Here is an 18,272-nt window from a genome sequence, read left to right as displayed (position 1 = left end):
TAGAGGACACACTCTGATTAAAAATTAAACAATGAAAGGTAAATCAAAGCCCTTATTTTTATGTTAGTAAGTCTTGGTGTTAAAATAATAAAAATAAAATGTGTTGTGTTTTTCCCCCTGGCAGAAGGTGCAGCTCTGTGATCAGGATGCCAGTCATCAGCTTGCTCAAGACTATGTGCTCAAGTACAGCTACGAAGGAAGAGGGTCTGTCGCGGGTTCTATAGGTTGTTGCAGTGAACGACAAGAAGAAGAGGGACTTGAGTTTTTGGATCATTTGGAACCCAAATTTAGGACATTAGCACAAGTATGCATGAATAGATGAGTGCGTACTAGGATAAGTCTACAGAAACAAGTGGCATTATTGCCTTCTCTTTCTTAAATAACAAAATAATGGTTTTTGTTTTGTTTTTGAAAGAAGATATTATATACGTAGGGATATCCCCACTATAAATTTGATAAAATCTCTTTACTCAATGTGGATTTACAGAGAGATTCTGTATTGAGTATACACTTTATACAATGTTTACCTGGTTTTTAATAACTTGCCTTTCACTTAAGGAAATCTACAAATAGAAAATTAAGGGTGTCTGCATTATTGTTTACACCAGCATGATGACAAAAGCCCCATTATAATGCAATGGAATGCATTCATTTGAGTCATCTTATAGATAGACTTGAAGTGCAACCCATTAGAAAATTTTAGATTTTTAACATGCTTTCACATTATTGCCAGTTACCTAATCAGTTGAAGCGGTGCTTGAAAACTGTTGTTCTTATAAAAATTCTAAGGTGTTCAAATTGAATTTTTGATATTGCCATATTTTTATAACATGACCTTTATTCATAATGCAAAAATCAATATTGCCAATATTATTTATATTGCCCATTATTACAGTTCCATTTGAGCAAGTTTAGTTTCTAGGTTGTATTCTGTATTAAGTCCTGCACTGAATCTGTATTTCCTCTGCTAACTCTTTTGACAGTGAAATTTAGTATTAAATAATACCTTAAGGTAGTGTTATTCCTGCAAAGTTTTAGGTTTTAGTATCTCCCTTTCTTTCTCCCACCCCCATTTTCTTTTTCCTTCTTCCTTGTATTTCTCTCCCTTTCATTTTCACCATCAACTCCCTCCGTTTTCTTTTCTTTTTCTTTTAACATTCCTATTTAGATTTGGGAATCTAAATAATTTTTGTACATAAATGTTCTGCTTCTCCCTTAAAGTGAGTTTTTCTGGTTTTTTTTTTTGGCACAGGTATTCCTAGCTTTCCATAAGATCATTGTAATGTTGATACTTTATTTCAAATATTTTGGTGATTCCTTTCTGTCCTCAGTATAACTTTGCCTTTGTAACGTAGAAATACGTTATGGTTTTTATTAGACAAACACTTCATTGGAAAAAGGAATAGTGAACTAAAGTTGAGGTCAAGATATTTACTATATAGTATATTCATAGATCATGTCTTTAATGTAGGTGTAAGGTTTATAGGTACAAAATTATAGTGGTCTTTTAAAATTAGCTTGGAAATACAGGGATTGTAGAAGTGCTTTAGAAGTAACTATTGTGTGACTTTTAAAATGAGGTGGGTAGTCATGTATGTGTAAAGTTACTTTAGTTACTTTTTAAGGTTATATATTGGACAAATATGTAAGTGGGCCTAACTTACAATTTTGAAATAATAGACACAATTCGCACAAAACAAATTCAAGGTCTTATAGTTAAATTCAGTCAATGAATTTCATTTTCTGTGCATACCAATACATTAATATTTATTGTTAATAATATGCCTATGTTAAATTCACAGGTTGGCTTGTAACAATTATCAAGAATTAGAATTCGGAAATTAATGAAGTTTATATTTTCATAGTTTCATTACTGTTCAAAAAAACTATTTAAAAGTTATTTGTAATACATTTTGTACAGAATTCTTGTATATTACTAGTTATGATAAAGGAGATTAGTAGTTTTAAAAGTCTGTTTATTGAAAATGCGCCTGGTATGAGTTAATGGGATTATATTTTTTAACTCAAAAGATTGTGTCTCATCTGTAGAATCCTATCCTACATATTTTAGAATTTTAGAGTTCGACTTGGAGAGTTCCTTTAACCATTGTTATCACTACATTTATATATGTCTATTCTAAAGACTGTGAAGCTGTGGGTTGGGATATTGGTTAAGTTGCATACTCTCTGTGTTTTGTTTTGTTTTGGTTTTTTCATCATAAAATGGTTAATAACATAGAAATAGTTTTTTAGATGGCTGTAAGACTTTTGAATAAAAATGGTTTTTAGCTTGAAAATTATACAGTCATATACCTAAAAGACACTTTTAGTAAGAATAAATAATTTGGACTAAACCACACCTACAATGCATTTCCTATTAGCGAAAATCAATTATGGAAACAGGGTAATGGAAAGTTGTTGCTAGAATGTTGTTAATTGACAAAATATCTCCTCATAAAAGTTACCTGATAACGGCCAATGCATTCAGGACACATCACAAAGATTATTAAAAGCATCCATTTAAAATTGCCAAGATTAAAATACTATTTTTTAAGTCTTCATTTTAAATAACTGCAAGCTATCACCTACCTGGAAATTTAAGGCTCTTTGGTAGTAGCTGTGGTAACCGTAAATGCAGATGCCAAAGAGTGTCTTGATTGAAATACCAATTCCACACCTATTAGCTATGTTATTAAGAAAATCACTTAAACTTTGAGTCTAGTTTCCTCACTTGTGTTTTGTATGAAGGGTGGGAGGAAATTGCTTTATAATTTTGTTGCCATGGTCAAGAAAATTAATTCATAATCCCTGGCACAGAGTTGCCACTGAGTATACATTAGCTACTCCTGTTATCTAATGAGAAGAGAATGTCTTAGTTGGGGATAATCACATATTCATTCAACATTCTCCTTTATAGCTGGCACCTTGTCGTCCGTGTGCCCATGTTGCCATTCATTTCCCAGAAGCCTGGCAAGCCTGTTGTTTTCTACTACATTACTCTTATTATACAAAAGACAAATATGGTATCACACTGAGTCAGGTTCTCTTTGGTTTTCTATGTAGAGCATTTCAATTACCGAAATTTAAAACTGAGAATCCTCAGTTGCAATCTTTGTTTATATAGTATATCCTATTTATTATCTCAAATTGCCAAACTTTCTGAAAAGTTTGAGCAATTTTATTCATGCATTTGTATTTTTGTAGAGGTTTATACTCTTGACACTGCTCTCATGTAAGGCTTTCCTGATACAGTCTGCGCTGTTAGGAGAAGGTATAAAATGAATGCATTCCTTGTTGCTGCCCACACAGTGCAGGTGTAGATGTAAGAATAGGATCACCAAATCATGCAGAACTTTTCCTGTGGTATTATGTGGTAAATACTCAAAACACACTGAAAAAATTCCAAACCCTGTTACATTTAACTGTACTGTTCTAGTGAAGAAAGCTGTGCTTCTGCTGTTCTAAGCCAGTGCTCATAATCATGAAGTATAGCCTGTTTCTGGTAACTCCCATGTCTCTCTTGGTACATTCTTCTCATCAGTGTCCTAGTTCAAACCTTTGTTCTCATGCAGCCACACTGTGTCATGAATCTAGTCTCTTTCATTTTTTCCAGTTGCCATCAAAGGACAGATATAATCCTGGCATTCTCCTAAGGGCCATAGATGGTTTCAGAGTGCAAATTTGAAATACAGAAACCACATTCACATACTTATGTCCAAGACCCTACACATTCTTTATTTATGATTTTATCATTGTAAGGATTCATTTGCAATGTCTATTCTCTTCTTATCCATTTCTTCATTTACAAAAAAGTGATATTTTTAAGGATCAAGTTAAAATGCTACCTTCTTTAATCATAAGAGAGCTGTGTTTCTAGATCTCATTGTAAATTCTTTTCCTTACTGGTTTATATAGAAGTTTGTGCATATGTATGAGTGAATATGTGTGCATGTGTTTTTCCTCTCTTATGCAGAGGTACTAAATACAAATAAAAACACTTATATTTGTAAGCTTAGAAAATTATCACCACTAACATATTTTGATGCACCAAGTTGTATTGCCAAGGTCATAATGGAAGAAAAGTTATTACAAACTAAGTTATATGACCCCTAGCATGCTGTATTACTTTGCTTTGACATATTTTTATTGTAGAGCTTATATATTTAGCTTATACATTGGGTTTTATCAACATAGATAAATTGAACACATAGAATATAAAGCATTTGCACTCACCACTTAGTACAAGAAATGGTTAGATATTGCATTCTTTTTTTTCCCCTCTGGGGGCCTGGGGTGGCTGATCCTTTTTTATACTGTGGCTCATAGCAACTAAATTCTTCGCATCTTCAGTGATTTCATGCACATTTGCCAACACACTGAAATGGAACAATGACTTTTTTGCATCTTCACTATTGTAAGTACCTAGAAAACTCTCAACGTTGGTTATACGAATGAGTAAATAAATTCACATCTGCATTTGTTATCTTATTGATACTAGACTGAGGTTTTACCTAAAGGGATTTTTTTCCCCTCGATATTAGTCAAAGTCATCTATCCAGGTGAATTTCATTTATGATATCATCTCATAGTCAGCATGTTGCAAGATTGTAGTGAACCTAATTTTTGCTAAAGAGCAAAGCCATACAGAAAGCAACTAAGAATCACATTTTGGGAATTCAGTAAATTGCTTTTCTAAATTTGCCAAAGTCAGTTTATAAACTGATTCGAGTAAGACCATTCTTGACTCCAGAGGTATTTAAGAATCCTGAAGGCATGAAAGTGGTAACAAACCTACTCTACGTTAAACTGGGAGAATGTTTACCAAGAATGTTTGTCCCAACTCAACTGGGGTTTCTGGGATATTCCATGAGAAGACCATCAGATGAAAACCAGAAGAAATGAAAAGGTTCACTGTGAGCACAAGAGACAATGAGCTTATTCCTTTGTGAGCTTGGTATGTCTCGAGAAGATAACATGCAACATGTGAGACTCTGCTTTTCTCTGACCTTCTAAGGAATAGAACTTTCAGTTATTACGACAGTAAGTATGTCATGTTTCTGATTTCATTGGGGGGGTGCAATACTGTACTTTTCTCTATGATTTTTATTTCCACTGGGCTTAGATTTCAGTCAAAGGATCCAAATCTTAAAATATCAGATTATGCTAAGAGTCTAGTAAGATTCTCTCTGCCTTCTATTAAGATTCTCTCTGTTTCCCCCTACTCCTCATTCAAGTAATGGCTAAGGACTTAAGTCACCTTTGTGTAATTTTTCATTTAGTTAAGTAAATAAGAATATTGCTCATCTGCATTTTAAGTTAAACATGGTGGCTGACCTGGGTTCAGTCCACAGTACTCCATATAACTTCTGGGGGAGCCCTGCCAGGAATTATTCCTGAGCACAGAACCAGGAGTAAGCCCTGATCACAGCTGAATATGGGCCCTAAATCAAAATAATTGAAATAAAGATAATTGGTATAAACTAACTATTCAAGGGTAGAATAGTAACTATTTACAATGTTATTGTGAACTATAATTAAGGACAATGGATGTAATGATTTTGAGTACTGGGTTGATAATTCGAAAGACATATATTCAAACTGCAGCTTTGTTTTCACTACCCCAATAACTGAATAAACTTGGTAAATCACAGAAGTCTCAGAGTTCTTGGATATAAAATAGGGTTCTGATCAGGGACTTTATTCAAAGGAAGAGAGTGTGAGACCCTCATTCTTTCCCTGGTGCTGTATGGCCCCCCTGCTCCCAGTTCTATTCATAACCTTCATTGTTCTAGGCAGTGTATCTCAACTGGGGTTTCTAGGATATTCCAAGGGAGTAATGTGAAAATCATAAATGGGTTGGTGAGGGTATTGCATGACACTGGGGGTGAATTTGTAGGGGGCAGTGTAGCATGGAAACAAGGTCAGAAGAGTCACGGTCAGCAAAGTTTGAGAAACACGGTTCTAGAACACTCAGGGCAATGCAACAAGTGGGGCTACAATCTGATGCCCACAGGGATGGGCAGAGGACCATGGAGAATAACTCCCAGGTAGCGATCCCCACCCTGGAGAAGGCATGTATCAAAAATAGACACAAGTAAGAATAAATGAGATACTGCATAGTAAGGTCTTGGTTTAGTGCCTTACTCATAAATATGTCAACAGTAGCAGCTATTATCGTGCTAATGATCATGGAATATCGTGAATTATCTTGACTTTGAAGATTAATAAAATTTTAAAAAATAAACAGAATACAGGGTCAATAAAAAAAGCGGGATGATGTTCCTAATCAGAATAAACTCAAAATTATGTAAATGGAATTGTCTGATATATAATGGCTGGAGAGATAGTACAGTAGGCAAGGTGCTTCCCTTGTGTGCAGCCATCCTGGGGTTTGATCCCTGGCATCCCATATGGTGCCCAAGCACTGCCAGGAGTGACCCCTGAGTATCATCAGGTGTGGCACAAAATAAAACAAAAGCCTATGTTATACAATAAAATATAGATGGCAATTTCTAATGATGAAACTATTTCTTCTTTAGATGTTTTAATGGCTTCATTTTACAATAAAATCTGATTTATAAAATCAGAGGAAATTTAAAGATTAAAAAAATATATATGTATATATATTTGTAGGGCTGGAGATAGTACAGTGGGTAAGGGGCTTGTCTTGCATGCTGCTAACCAGGGTTCAACCCTCAAATTTCATTTGACCCCAGAGACTGCCAGGAGTAATCCCTAAGTGCATAGCCAGAAGGAAGCTCTGAGCACCTCTGGGTGTAGCCCCCAAACAGAAAACAGAATTGTGAAAAGAAAAAACCTGAATTTTATGTATGTCAACCTCAACGAGGAATATAAGATGTTCACAGTAAATGATTATCTTGAAGAAGCAAATAGTTTATGTAAGTATAATAATTGCATGTATTACTTTTGGTCTTAGAACTTTTTTTCACTTTTAACACAGAATTTGTCATCAGCAAAGATTCCTGTTAGTCTAAAGAAAAAATAAACTTACTAGAAACACCAAATAAAACATTTCAAACTATATCTAGATGATTGCAATGATAAGCCAAGTGAATCGTTCATTTTGCAGAAAGCCAAATTACTCCCTATTTCTCCTGTCAAGCATAATCGTAGTCCTTCCTCCATGGTAACGTGCCTAGTCTCCATTGGCTTTCATTTTAAATGTTGTAATATTGAAGCCTTGTCTGACTTCTGAATATTTGATTGTTTATATGTTTTGAACCACACTCAGTGGTGCTCAGGGCTTACTCTTTTTAGGCATCACTCTTGATGCTCAGGGAAGCATATAGGATGCCATGTATTGAACATGGATCAACCACATGCAAGAGAAACACCTCACCTACTATAATATTTCTACAAAATCTGAACCCTGACCTTTCTGGGGGAAAGGGGATGGACAGGAGCACATCTGATGATGCTCAGGATGTATTCCTGGTTCTGCACTTAGGAATAAATCCTGGGTCTGCACAGGGACCATATGGGCTCTCAGGGATTGAACCCAGATTGGCCTCATACAAGGGAAGTGCCTTACATGCTGTACTATCCCTCCAGACCCCTGAATCCTGGACTTAAAAAAAAATTAAAAATAGAAATCATTTTCTAACTTGTTAAATAAAGGATACGGGATCCTTTAGCTAACAAAGGTTTTATATAAACATTTTTAATATCAGCTCTCCTTTCATGCATAACAAATATGAAAATATTAAAAATTTTATACACAATAAAATATTTCTGAAATTTTCTCTATTGAGTACTTAAATAAAAAAAAACGGGCAAGATGATGAGAGAATTTGGATACTTTTCTAGAAACCAGAATAGGATTAATTAACTTGTAGGCACAGTTTTATTCAATATGATTATTACTGTGTGTGATATTTCTTCAAAGAAGAATGTAAATCTTCCCATTTACATAACCCTACAGCTTAGGTTTCAGCAGGGAAGAAAATCTCCAACCCTAGTTAATTAAAACATTTTTATTGTAATAAACTAATATACCTCATAAATTTTTAAGAGAAGGGTTCAAAAAGTTTGACATTTATCTCAACTTCCTTAGAACTCAGTTCTGCATCTTAAATAAATCAAATGCCTAATATGTGTGTTTTTCATTTCTACAATAAGGAAGGAGTTATACCAGATTGAATATGAAGCCAATTTCTATTGTTAATTGTCCACAAACTTTACATATTTATTAAATGTGAGTGAAATGATAATTTACTTTTAGTAAAACTTATTTAAAACTGGTTTCCAGACTTTCTCTAAGTCAAAGATAGGTGCCTCAGATGTCTGTGATGCATGATATTGCATGTCACACTGGGACAAAGGTTAGTTTAGAGTCAGTATCACACCTACAGGAAAGTGGTAAGCAGCCTTAAAGACATGACTTCAAGGAATAAATGCACACCCATCTTGTCACACCCAAGATTTTTACAATGCATTCATTTTTCTAATCCAGATATGCATCTAAACCTTAATTGCCTACATATTCTCTTTTTTATAAGCCTTGGGTCTTTTTGCAGTGTGGAGGCTGGGTGGCCTTCGTTGGGCCACACCCAGTGGTGCTTAGTGCTTCTTGCTGGCCCTGTGCTCAAGGAATGTTCCTGGTGGTTCTCGGGGGATCCTATATGGTGACACAACCTGATGATGAGGGGTGGTCCTTCCAAATTTTGGGTAAGGAGAAGGCTGATGTGATGGTGAATCAGAGACTGACGCTGGACTAAATGACACATGGAATCTGGAAATCAGCCCACTCACACCTGTAATGTTCGGCTTGAGCAACGCCTGTTGAACAGGCAGATGCACACAATGAGTTCCGGGGACATGAGAACATCCCAAAGAAACTACTGTGTCACCCAGTGGGAGGAAATTCTACTGTGAAGGAAACCATGTGAAGGATCATGAGATAATTTCAGAATGAGAGGGATTAAAAGTTCATCTTGTATTAGAGCTTTGTTATATTTCTTTTGTCCAGTTGTTATAAGGCATTATTACTCACACAATGGCTTTTGTTTTCTGTGTGGAAATTATTATTCCTTTATCCTTTTAGAAGTCCCTATGATTACAATCTTTCTTGCTTCAGTCATATATGTGCAAAAGAGGATATTTGTAAGAGCAGCTGAAGATTTTAGTGGGGAAAGAATAAAACTATTTTAATAGTCCTTGCTGTATAATTAGTAAGAAAAAATTAAAAATGCAAGTCTGAGCTTAGTTTATCCAGTCTGGGATGGAGTTCTGTCATGGATCTATTTAAAATAAATCATCCTGGATTTGTGGGAAGGACACCGGTAGCATTTTGCATGCCACAGTTATACACAAAGAAGTTCCCATCTCTGTGGATGAGAGTGAGTTTTCTCCTGAAGAGATTGGATGGTCCTACTTGCCAATCATTCTGGGTAGAAATTAATACTAGGGTGAGAATGAAGGGATAGGTCCAGCACAGAGGAGGGCAAGAAATCTATGTTCGCCTGAGATCAGAGGTCATTTTGATTCAGATTTGTGTTTGTTGTTGTTGTTGTTGCATAGTGTTTCAGTGGAGGTAGAAGTAAATCAGGTAGGGAAGCTTGCCCAAGAAAGACAGCTAAAGAGGGAAATAGAGATTTTTTGTGTGGTTCTTGCCCTGGGAAGCTATATAAGGCATAAGACTATTCTTCAACTATCTGTAATCCACAGATTACAAGTGGCCATTTTAAATAACAAAAAAGAAATGAAGCATGTTCTCTGGGTTACTCTGGGTTTGGGAAGGGTGTTTAAGGAAGAGCAGTGTCCTACAGGCCAGAGTGGCACCAGCAGAGATGGCTGAGGGAGGAAATTGGTGGCTGGTGTGAGAGAATCTGCCCATCTGACTCCCAGGCCTGAGGAAACATCTCTTTCAAAAGAGCAAGTGGATACATTAAGACGAGCAACTACTGTCAAAAACTAAGGTCTGTGAGAACTGGTGTGTTAGGACATGTTTGCATGATATTCTTCATTGTTGCATCAACCATCATTTAAAAAAAATAACACTCTGAAATGGTAGAATTAATTCTGTGAAACAAGGCTGAACTCTTCAGAACCAATATTTTTCTTGGTTTTAATTTAAACTTCTGTTCCTAAGTTTCTCTTTTATAGTTGTGTAGGTTGTGTAGAAAGGCCTGTGTGAGGAGCCCAAATTTGCCAGGCCACCACCAGAGAAGCTTCTGAGGTGTATCGGTGTGTGAGACCTACAGCACCTGCAGGCCTGCCTTGTGACGGACACCATCTCCATGGGCCGGGAGTCAGCGCCCGCCTTCTCAGACCATTCATGACATTCCACTCTCCGTGACCAGCCAGTCTTGTCAGTGTACAGGACTTTTCTTAATGATCTTACATTTCTTTTCCTCTATAAATCATACGTCTTTCAAGGACACACCCAAATTCTTGAAGGATGTACAATGACTTAAAATCAATTCCTATTTTTGATCCTTTGTTATTGCTTCCATTACCATTCAAGAAAACGACCAACTTTTGTACATTATACTCTTTCCCACTTTTGTACATTGTACTTTTCGTAGTGACTTTTCAGTTTGGGGGATATGACATATAAATAAAAATACTTTAGACACAGAGGTATACTTTCATGCTTTAAGAAGACATAGCTATTTAAAATTTTATTATGAAAGACATCTGGTTCTCACTATAATCAAACAGAACCTTGTAATTTAAATTTCCATCACTTTACTATTGTAGTTAACATACTTACAATAGTGATAAAATTTATGGTGTGTTGTTTTGTTTGGGGGGGTTTATTTGTTTTTGAGCCACACCCACATTGTTCAGAGGTTGCTTCTGGCTCTGTGTTCAGAAATTATCCCAGGCAGTGCTTGGGCGACCATATGGGATGCTGGGGATCAAAACCGGGTTGGCTTCCTGCAAGGCAAACACCCTACCATTGTACTATTTCTACAGCCCCCAAATGTATAGTTTTGATGTACAGTTGCCATATCTCACCACAATCAGCATGCCTAGATTGTCTACCAATGTTATTCTAGTCTGTCTCCTCATTGCCCCCCTCCTCCCACCCTGCTTGCTAATCACAGTTATGTAATTTAAGGCCAATGGTTTGTCATCACTGGGTATTAATTATTCCTTCACTGTATCACTGTATCACTGTCATCCCGGTGTTCATTGAATTGCTCGAGCGGGCACCAGTAACATTTCCATGTGAGACTTGTTACTGTTTTTGGCATATCGAATACGACATGGGGAGCTTGCCAGGCTCTGCTGTGGGGATTATCTATCCCTTATGTACAACAAAAACATTTAAATTATTATTAAAGAAAAAATAAAGTAATGTTAAATGTTCTCCCAGTTGTGTTATTATTATAACTGTTAATGAATATACTTTAAAATTTTAAAGCACATTACTTTTCATTATGGCATAAACTAGGATGCTCTTGATGGATAAGAACATGTTAGAGCAAAACAGGAAATTCCAAGATAGTTACTACATCCAGATATTATTCAGTATTCATATCACATCTAGAATTTTGCAATGTAAATAAAATATGCTTTCTAAATGGATTCTGATAGCTTTTAATTGTAGATGCCAAGAGTGGAAACTCAAAATAATTGTCATGTCATATCGTCTTAATCTTAATTTCTCTGCATAGTTGAGACTATGGGATGATAGGAAAACTTATAGTTTCAGGCTTTTCAGAACTATCTATGACAATCAGGTTATACTAGGAAAGACAATGTTGAAAACATTAGAAGACCTAGAAAATGAAGATTAGCATAATGAACAACAAAGCCACCAGAGATTTTTAGGTCTCAATTATTATAGGAAAACCATGTTGCAACATAAGGAATTCATTAGTGATGTTAATAAGTTCATTAACCAAAAGTGATCATGTTAATAAGTGATCATTAACCTAAAGCAGCATTTTTCACAGATTATTTGGATGGTGCTGTCTCTTCTAGGATGAAATTTAACTCAACTATATTTCTATGCCCAGTCATAAGAGACTTTCAGCCCGGTACTTCTGAAGGAATGCCTTTCAGTTCCCTGGGCATGGGAAACCTTTGGAAAATAGATGGTTTCCCAGAGCATCACTTGTCTGCTTATTCTTAAAGCTTCAAAAGTTGAGGGTCCAAAAGGATGGTTGATCAATTTTAGACTTTATTTTTCTTTAAGTTTTTGCTATGTCTGCACATGCATGCAGGAAGGTTGAAAGGCAGGAAAGAAGGGGGAGGAGAGAGAATGAAGCTTTAAGGGGTTCTCTTAAGGACACCAACTCATTAGATCTATGTCCAACCATTATGACCTTTAATTATATTCTTAAAGACCCAGTGTCTGCATAGCCATTGGGAGTTTGGGCTTCAGCGGATGGGAAGCCAACACAATTCAGTCGTTAGCATCATCAATGTGAAGGAAAAGCCAAGATCCTTTGTGCTTTCAAGGTTAACTAGAGTTAAAGAAGAATGAGATGTCTTCTTAGAGGGCCTGGGTGAGGGTGAACATTTTGGAGAGGCAGGTGCAACTAGTTGGAATGCCCTGACGGTAGGACAGCTTCTTCTGAAATGGAACTCTCCTAGGCAGAGGCTTCAGAGCTGAGACAGCGTCTCTGACAGGTGCCCTGGGAAGTCTCAGAGATGGGACTGGGAAGCTGAAATTAGTGCTTGAATCCTGAGTGATAAGGTCTGTGGGTTTCAGTGAAGCCCCAGACTGCCGGGAAACATGGCTCTGACTGAGTTGGTGGGGGTGACTAGGGTGGGATAATTGAAGGCCACGGAGTTGCCCCTCGTTGATCTGGATTGTCTGAGGGTTCTGACCTTGCAACTCTGAGGAGCAGCAACACTTTTCTAAAAGGGATTCTTCCTGGATGTAGCAGGTGAAGGCTTAGAGGACACAAAGCCCAACTGAGACACCCATACACTTCTAGCGTTGAAAAGCACCTATCAAAATATTGTAAAGCAGATTCTAGGCTGACAGTCATTATTTCCTCCTAGACTTTGAATGATTTGGGGAGGGAACCGGGTTTGAGTCAAGTCTTTTCCTTTTGCCCCTCACACAATGCCTGTCCAGCTCTGGGCCTCCTGCTGCTTCCTTGAATGAGACAACTTGCAAACCCTCTAAGTCCTCATTCAGTGAAAACCATCTTAGAGGGCTTTGTGTGTTAGATTTTCTTTTGAACATCAACTAAAAAATTGTACCTCTGCACCGACAATTTTCAACTCAATAATTCACACACAAGAATAACAAAACTTTCTTAGAAAGTTTAATATAAAGCTACAAAACTGACAGTAAAGATAGCTTCCAGTTATCATCAGTCTTAGGGGGATAAAAACGGCCAGGGTATTAGTTTCTGGTGTACCAAATGCCAGCTTAGGAATGCTTTATGCACGTTCGTTCATCTTCTTAACGCTAATCACTCTAGGAGCGAATACATGCCTCTCGTATTAATGAGGAGAATTTGATCAGGAGTCAAAGGGAGGGTCCGCTGATCCAAAACAAGAGTGTTCCTGGCAGCCGGTGCGCCCAAGTCAGGGCAGGCAGCCCTGCAGGCGGAGTTGAGCTCTCCGGTGTTTGGTAAAACGTCAGGGGGACGCCTGCGGACCCTCTGGGTGTCTGGCGCTCCGCTCAGGGCTCCGCCGAGCCTCAGCGCCCCGGGGTGATGGAGGGGCGTGGGAGAGCGGGCAGAGGGTGGAGACCTGGGACCGCTTTCCCGGGAACTGGCGCAGGGCGGGCGGGGACGCTCGAGAGCAGGGGTGCAGGCTCGGGCAGCTCCCCAGCGGCTCCCGCGGTGATAAAACTTGAGAAATAACTAGGAGGGGCCGGCCCGCGTCTTCTGGGTCCAATCCCGTTTCAGAAAAGAACAAACGCCGGGGGTAGGCAAGCGTGAGAAGGGCCGAGACCGCCTCCGACGTGAGCGCCGACCCGAATCACACCTCCCGTGCCGCGGCGCTCCATCGGCTCCCGCGTCTCCGCAGCCCCGATGGCCACCGCCGGGCCCCGCGGCTCCCCGCACCCTGCACTCCGCAGGCCGCTGCTGCTGACCCTCGTGGTGAGAGGGAGCCGGGATCTGGAAGGGGGACGGGGGTGATCCGCTTTGGGTCCGAGGCTGAGGCTAGCCTTATTCAAGGGGCCGATTGCGGCTCAGCTCAGTCCCGCGAGCCCGGGTCGAACCCAAATTTCGGCCTGGAGGGGTGAGGCCAGACGGGGCTGGAGGAGAGACTCGACAGAGCTTAAAAAATTGGCACAGCACGTTTGGGTATTGCAATTCGATGTGTCCTCCTAGGGCTTCTCTCCGCTTTGAGTTAGAGATTGGAGAGCTTTGGGGAAGAGAGGGAGGGAGCAAAGGCGTTCGGACAAGCTTTTTTTTTTGGGGGGGGGGGTGGTCCTGGAGTGAGCAGAACTCCCGAATTAAATGGGACCCAGGTGCGACCCTCGCTCCCGTCCCTAGTCTCGGGTCACGGTTGATTGGCAAGAGGAAGTCAGCGGCTGCAGGGGCTTAAGACATGCCCCTGATTCTGGAGCCCAGTTACTTCTGGAATACGCTTTTTGTCACCCTTAAAGGTTCTTTCTTCCCGGAGCCTCCGGGCCGGGCTGGGCAGGGCGTGCGCGGGCGTGGGAAGGTCGGACGCGGGCTGGGATGCAGCGGGAGCTGCGGGACTGTGGGCGAGGCCAGGTGCGTTCCAGGGAGGGCAGCGCCCGCCTCTGCTCCTGCTCCTGGCTGGTCCTAGGCCAGGAGACCAGACCCAACCTGAAAGTTAAGCCAGGGACAGCTGTTGAGGAATCGGGGAGTCTGTCCGTGCATTCCAGGCTGGGCTAAGAGGGGACCCGGCTTCCGCGCGGTGGCTGCGGGGTGGGCGGCACCCTCGGTTTGGACGAAACCGGAGGCTCTGAGACCCACGTTTGACAGTAAGGAACGGCTACCCAGCGAACTGCTGTTTGGAGATATTTAAGGCCCTTCCCGATTCCCGTATTTCCAAGAATGAATTTAGGGGATGTGTTGTTTTCTCTGCCAACGGGATTGGAGGAAGGGGAGAAGAAAACGCCGAGGTTCTCAGTTATGAAAAATGCCCTCTTCGCTTCCAGCAAGGGCGTGGAAAGCATTTGCAGTTCTTGGCATTGGACAAAGGTGTATGCATGTGGCAGGAAGGGGTGAGAGTTGGGGTGTGGCAAGACAGGAAGGCGCATGCATGTATTGTATGTCGAAATAAAGATAGCATCAGCTCATCGACTACACACTCACATATTCTTTAGGGGTGGGGGGGTGCAGGGGCTCCCCACCAGCTATTCTCATCCTCCGGCCCCTGGCCTTCTGTTCCGAGTGAAGACCAGGGGTGCGATTTTGATCTAGCCCAGGGTGCCAGGGTTATCCGGGGCGACACTGGTTGTGCTGGGTGCCTCTAGGACAACACCCAGGGCTACTCTGGAGGGCGAGGAGGAGAGAGGGACCTTGTGTTCCCGTAACTGCAACTTGGGTGGTGATGGCTAGACTTGAGCCTTAATCGCTGACCCTAGGATATCTTCAGGCTGAGAACTATTAAAATATTTAATTTCCTGAAGGCCGACCCAATGAGTATCTGAAGATTCGTATATTGGAAATAGTATTTAGAAAGTTACTTTGCTCCACATAGCTAATTTCCAAGCTGTTCTATTTCTGTACAGATAGATAAATTAAGACTTCCATTGACATTCCCACATCTGCGTTTCCTACTACTCATAGGACTCTTCTCTGTGGAATATTTATGCCAAAACATTTTAGAAGCACAGCCTCCATTTTCTAAAAAAATATGTGTACTAAGGAGAGAGCTCTTCAGGCAAGTCTTTAATCTCTTAGCTTTGCACTGAATCTTTCCTTTTGAACTTTTCTCCTGCTGCCTTCCTGTTCCCACCCCTCTATCCCTAGGACATCTTCAAACTAATATCAGATAGTCTTAATGATTGCTCCTCCACCAACACACAGACTAAGATCAAAAAGACCTAAATGCCCATCAGCAGATTGAAAGGATAAAGCAGTTGTGCATCAGATACTCAGTGGAACCCTGGAGTTGAAATCTTACCTTCTGCAGCTAGATGGATGAACTTGAAGGGATTCTGCTAAGTGAAAAAAAAAATGTCAGAAAATGAGACAAATTCAAGATGGTATACACAGAATATAAATAACCAAACAAATGGATTAACAAACTATAGCAATAATAACTCAGATTCTGCAGTAAGTATGATGATGACTGTATAACCATAGAAAAGGGGGAGGAGAAGAATGGGTATGGAGTCAATACCAAGGAGATGGTTCTAGAACCTTCTGGTGAGGTTCATAAATCTACGGAATTGTGAAGCTGTAGTCTGAAAATTACATGGTATTAGCAACCTCCATCCCTCTTGGATAGCATGGCAAGTTACCGAGAGTATCCTGCCCACACGGCAGAGCCTGGCAAGCTCCCCGTGAGGTGTATTCGATATGCCAAAAACAGTAACAAGTCTCACAATGGAGATGTTACTGGTGCCCGCTCGAGCAAACCAATGAACAATGGGACGACAGTGCTACAGTGATATTGGCAACCTAGGATGAATCAAATTCTAATTTAAAATTAAAGGAGAGGAGGAAACTAAAATGGTAACAGCGATAGCAACATTTCTCTTCTTGATCTAATTATTGCAAATTAATTTGCATAGTGTTTTCTCTTATAGCATAACATTTTCTCTCTCGGAGCATATGACTTCTACCTGAAATCCATGTTGACAAGTCATTTTATTTCTTTAGGTTTTTTGACATTAATTAAAAAGATGCTTTTAGTTGTTCACCAGAACATTTAAAATATTCATATTTATCTCTTAAATAATAAGAAAAGGGACTGGAGAGATAGTACAGCAGATCCCTGGAACTCCATTTAGTCCTTGGCATCCCGGAATTTGGTCCCTGAATCCTACCAGGAGTGTATTGAGCTATAGCCTGTATGGCTCAAAATCCAAAAATCATCAATCAGTAGATAAGGAATAAAATAATTTCATTAATTTTTTTCATTTGTGATTAGAAAAAGTAGCAGCAAATAAAGAGAGAATTATATTTTATCTTAAAATGATGATTTTAAGGAAGTATGTTTTACTATATATTTAGATCTATGCATTATTGAATACCGTTGTAAAATGATACTGCTGAAGGGATGAAACAGTAGTACAGTGGGTAGGCACTTTCCAAGCGGCTTGCATGAGGGTGATCTGGATTCAGTCCCCAGCACTACATATGGTCCTTTGTGCACCACCCGGAGTAATTCACTAAGTGTAGAGCCAATAGCACACCCTGATCACTGTCAGATGTGGCCTAAAGCAGCAATAATTAATTAATTAATTAATTTAAAAAATAGTTCCGTAGTATCAGATCCAGCTAGATCCTAGGGACCTCTACATTAGAAAATACAAGTAAACCTGAGCACTTTTATTTTCCTTTTTAGTAAATAGTAAACATTTATTGTGTGTACTACCAAAAAGACAGCTTGCATACTGGGAACACACAAGCCAAAGCATGAAGTAACTATCAGTGAGACAGGAATCTCCATTTATTCTTCACAATGATTGTTTTTATCTATTCATGGAATTTTCAAATCTGATTTTTATTTTAAAATGTTTTAAAAATATTTTATTAACATCATTGATTTTAAATATTATGTAATTACTGGGGTTTAGCTTCATACTTTTGTACATGTAATTGTCACCATTCTACCACCAAAATATCCAATGCAAGCACATTTTTTTGTGCTGTTGTAATCCCTATGACAGTTGTCATTCCATATATGGCATTTTTAGTGTCCTGTTGTTAATCTCATTTTTCATTCCTATTTAACTTTCCATTCTCCTTCAGAAATACATGCAGGAATGCATTCTATCTCATAGAACTTGATTAAAAGAAAATTTAGTAATATCAAAATATAAAGATTACAGAAATAAGTTTTAAAATTTGCTTTTGAGTGGTAAGAATTTGAAAGGTAAGTATATTTCCATTTTGAAGGAAGCACAATTTCTAGAAGAAATAACATTGAAAAATTCTTTAGCTATTATGTTCAGTCAAGGAAAGTTTCTTATTTTTTCAGACATTCCAGTTCTGTTCTCAACTTCTTTTTTCCTGAATTGAAAAATATTGGCATTTTGGAAAGCCTATCTTGTGTATTCACTATAAAACTGAACAACAGCACAAAGGAAAACAATTCCAGATAATGTCTTTAGATTCCTTCCTTCATTTGGACTTAGATTTTTAATAGTCTTTAGTGATTTATATGATATGCCTTTGATTCAC

General features: G+C 39.0%; 1 protein-coding gene across 1 annotated transcript in view; it reads left to right on the top strand.

Moving 5' to 3' along the window:
* LOC101548479 (desmocollin-2) overlaps nucleotides 1-2,386 on the top strand; it is a 36,886-nt gene extending 34,500 nt beyond the window's left edge. Inside the window, exon 16 of the mRNA XM_055129553.1 lies at nucleotides 125-2,386. Within this exon, the coding sequence (XP_054985528.1) occupies nucleotides 125-322 (198 nt within the window). The 3' untranslated portion in view covers nucleotides 323-2,386. The remainder of the gene's footprint in view (nucleotides 1-124) is intronic.
* Nucleotides 2,387-18,272: the final 15,886 nt, after the last annotated feature.

The sequence above is a fragment of the Sorex araneus genome, chromosome 2 (genome assembly GCF_027595985.1).
Source record: "Sorex araneus isolate mSorAra2 chromosome 2, mSorAra2.pri, whole genome shotgun sequence".
Taxonomy (NCBI): Eukaryota; Metazoa; Chordata; class Mammalia; order Eulipotyphla; family Soricidae; genus Sorex; species Sorex araneus.
This window is presented reverse-complemented; position numbering and strand designations above follow the sequence as displayed.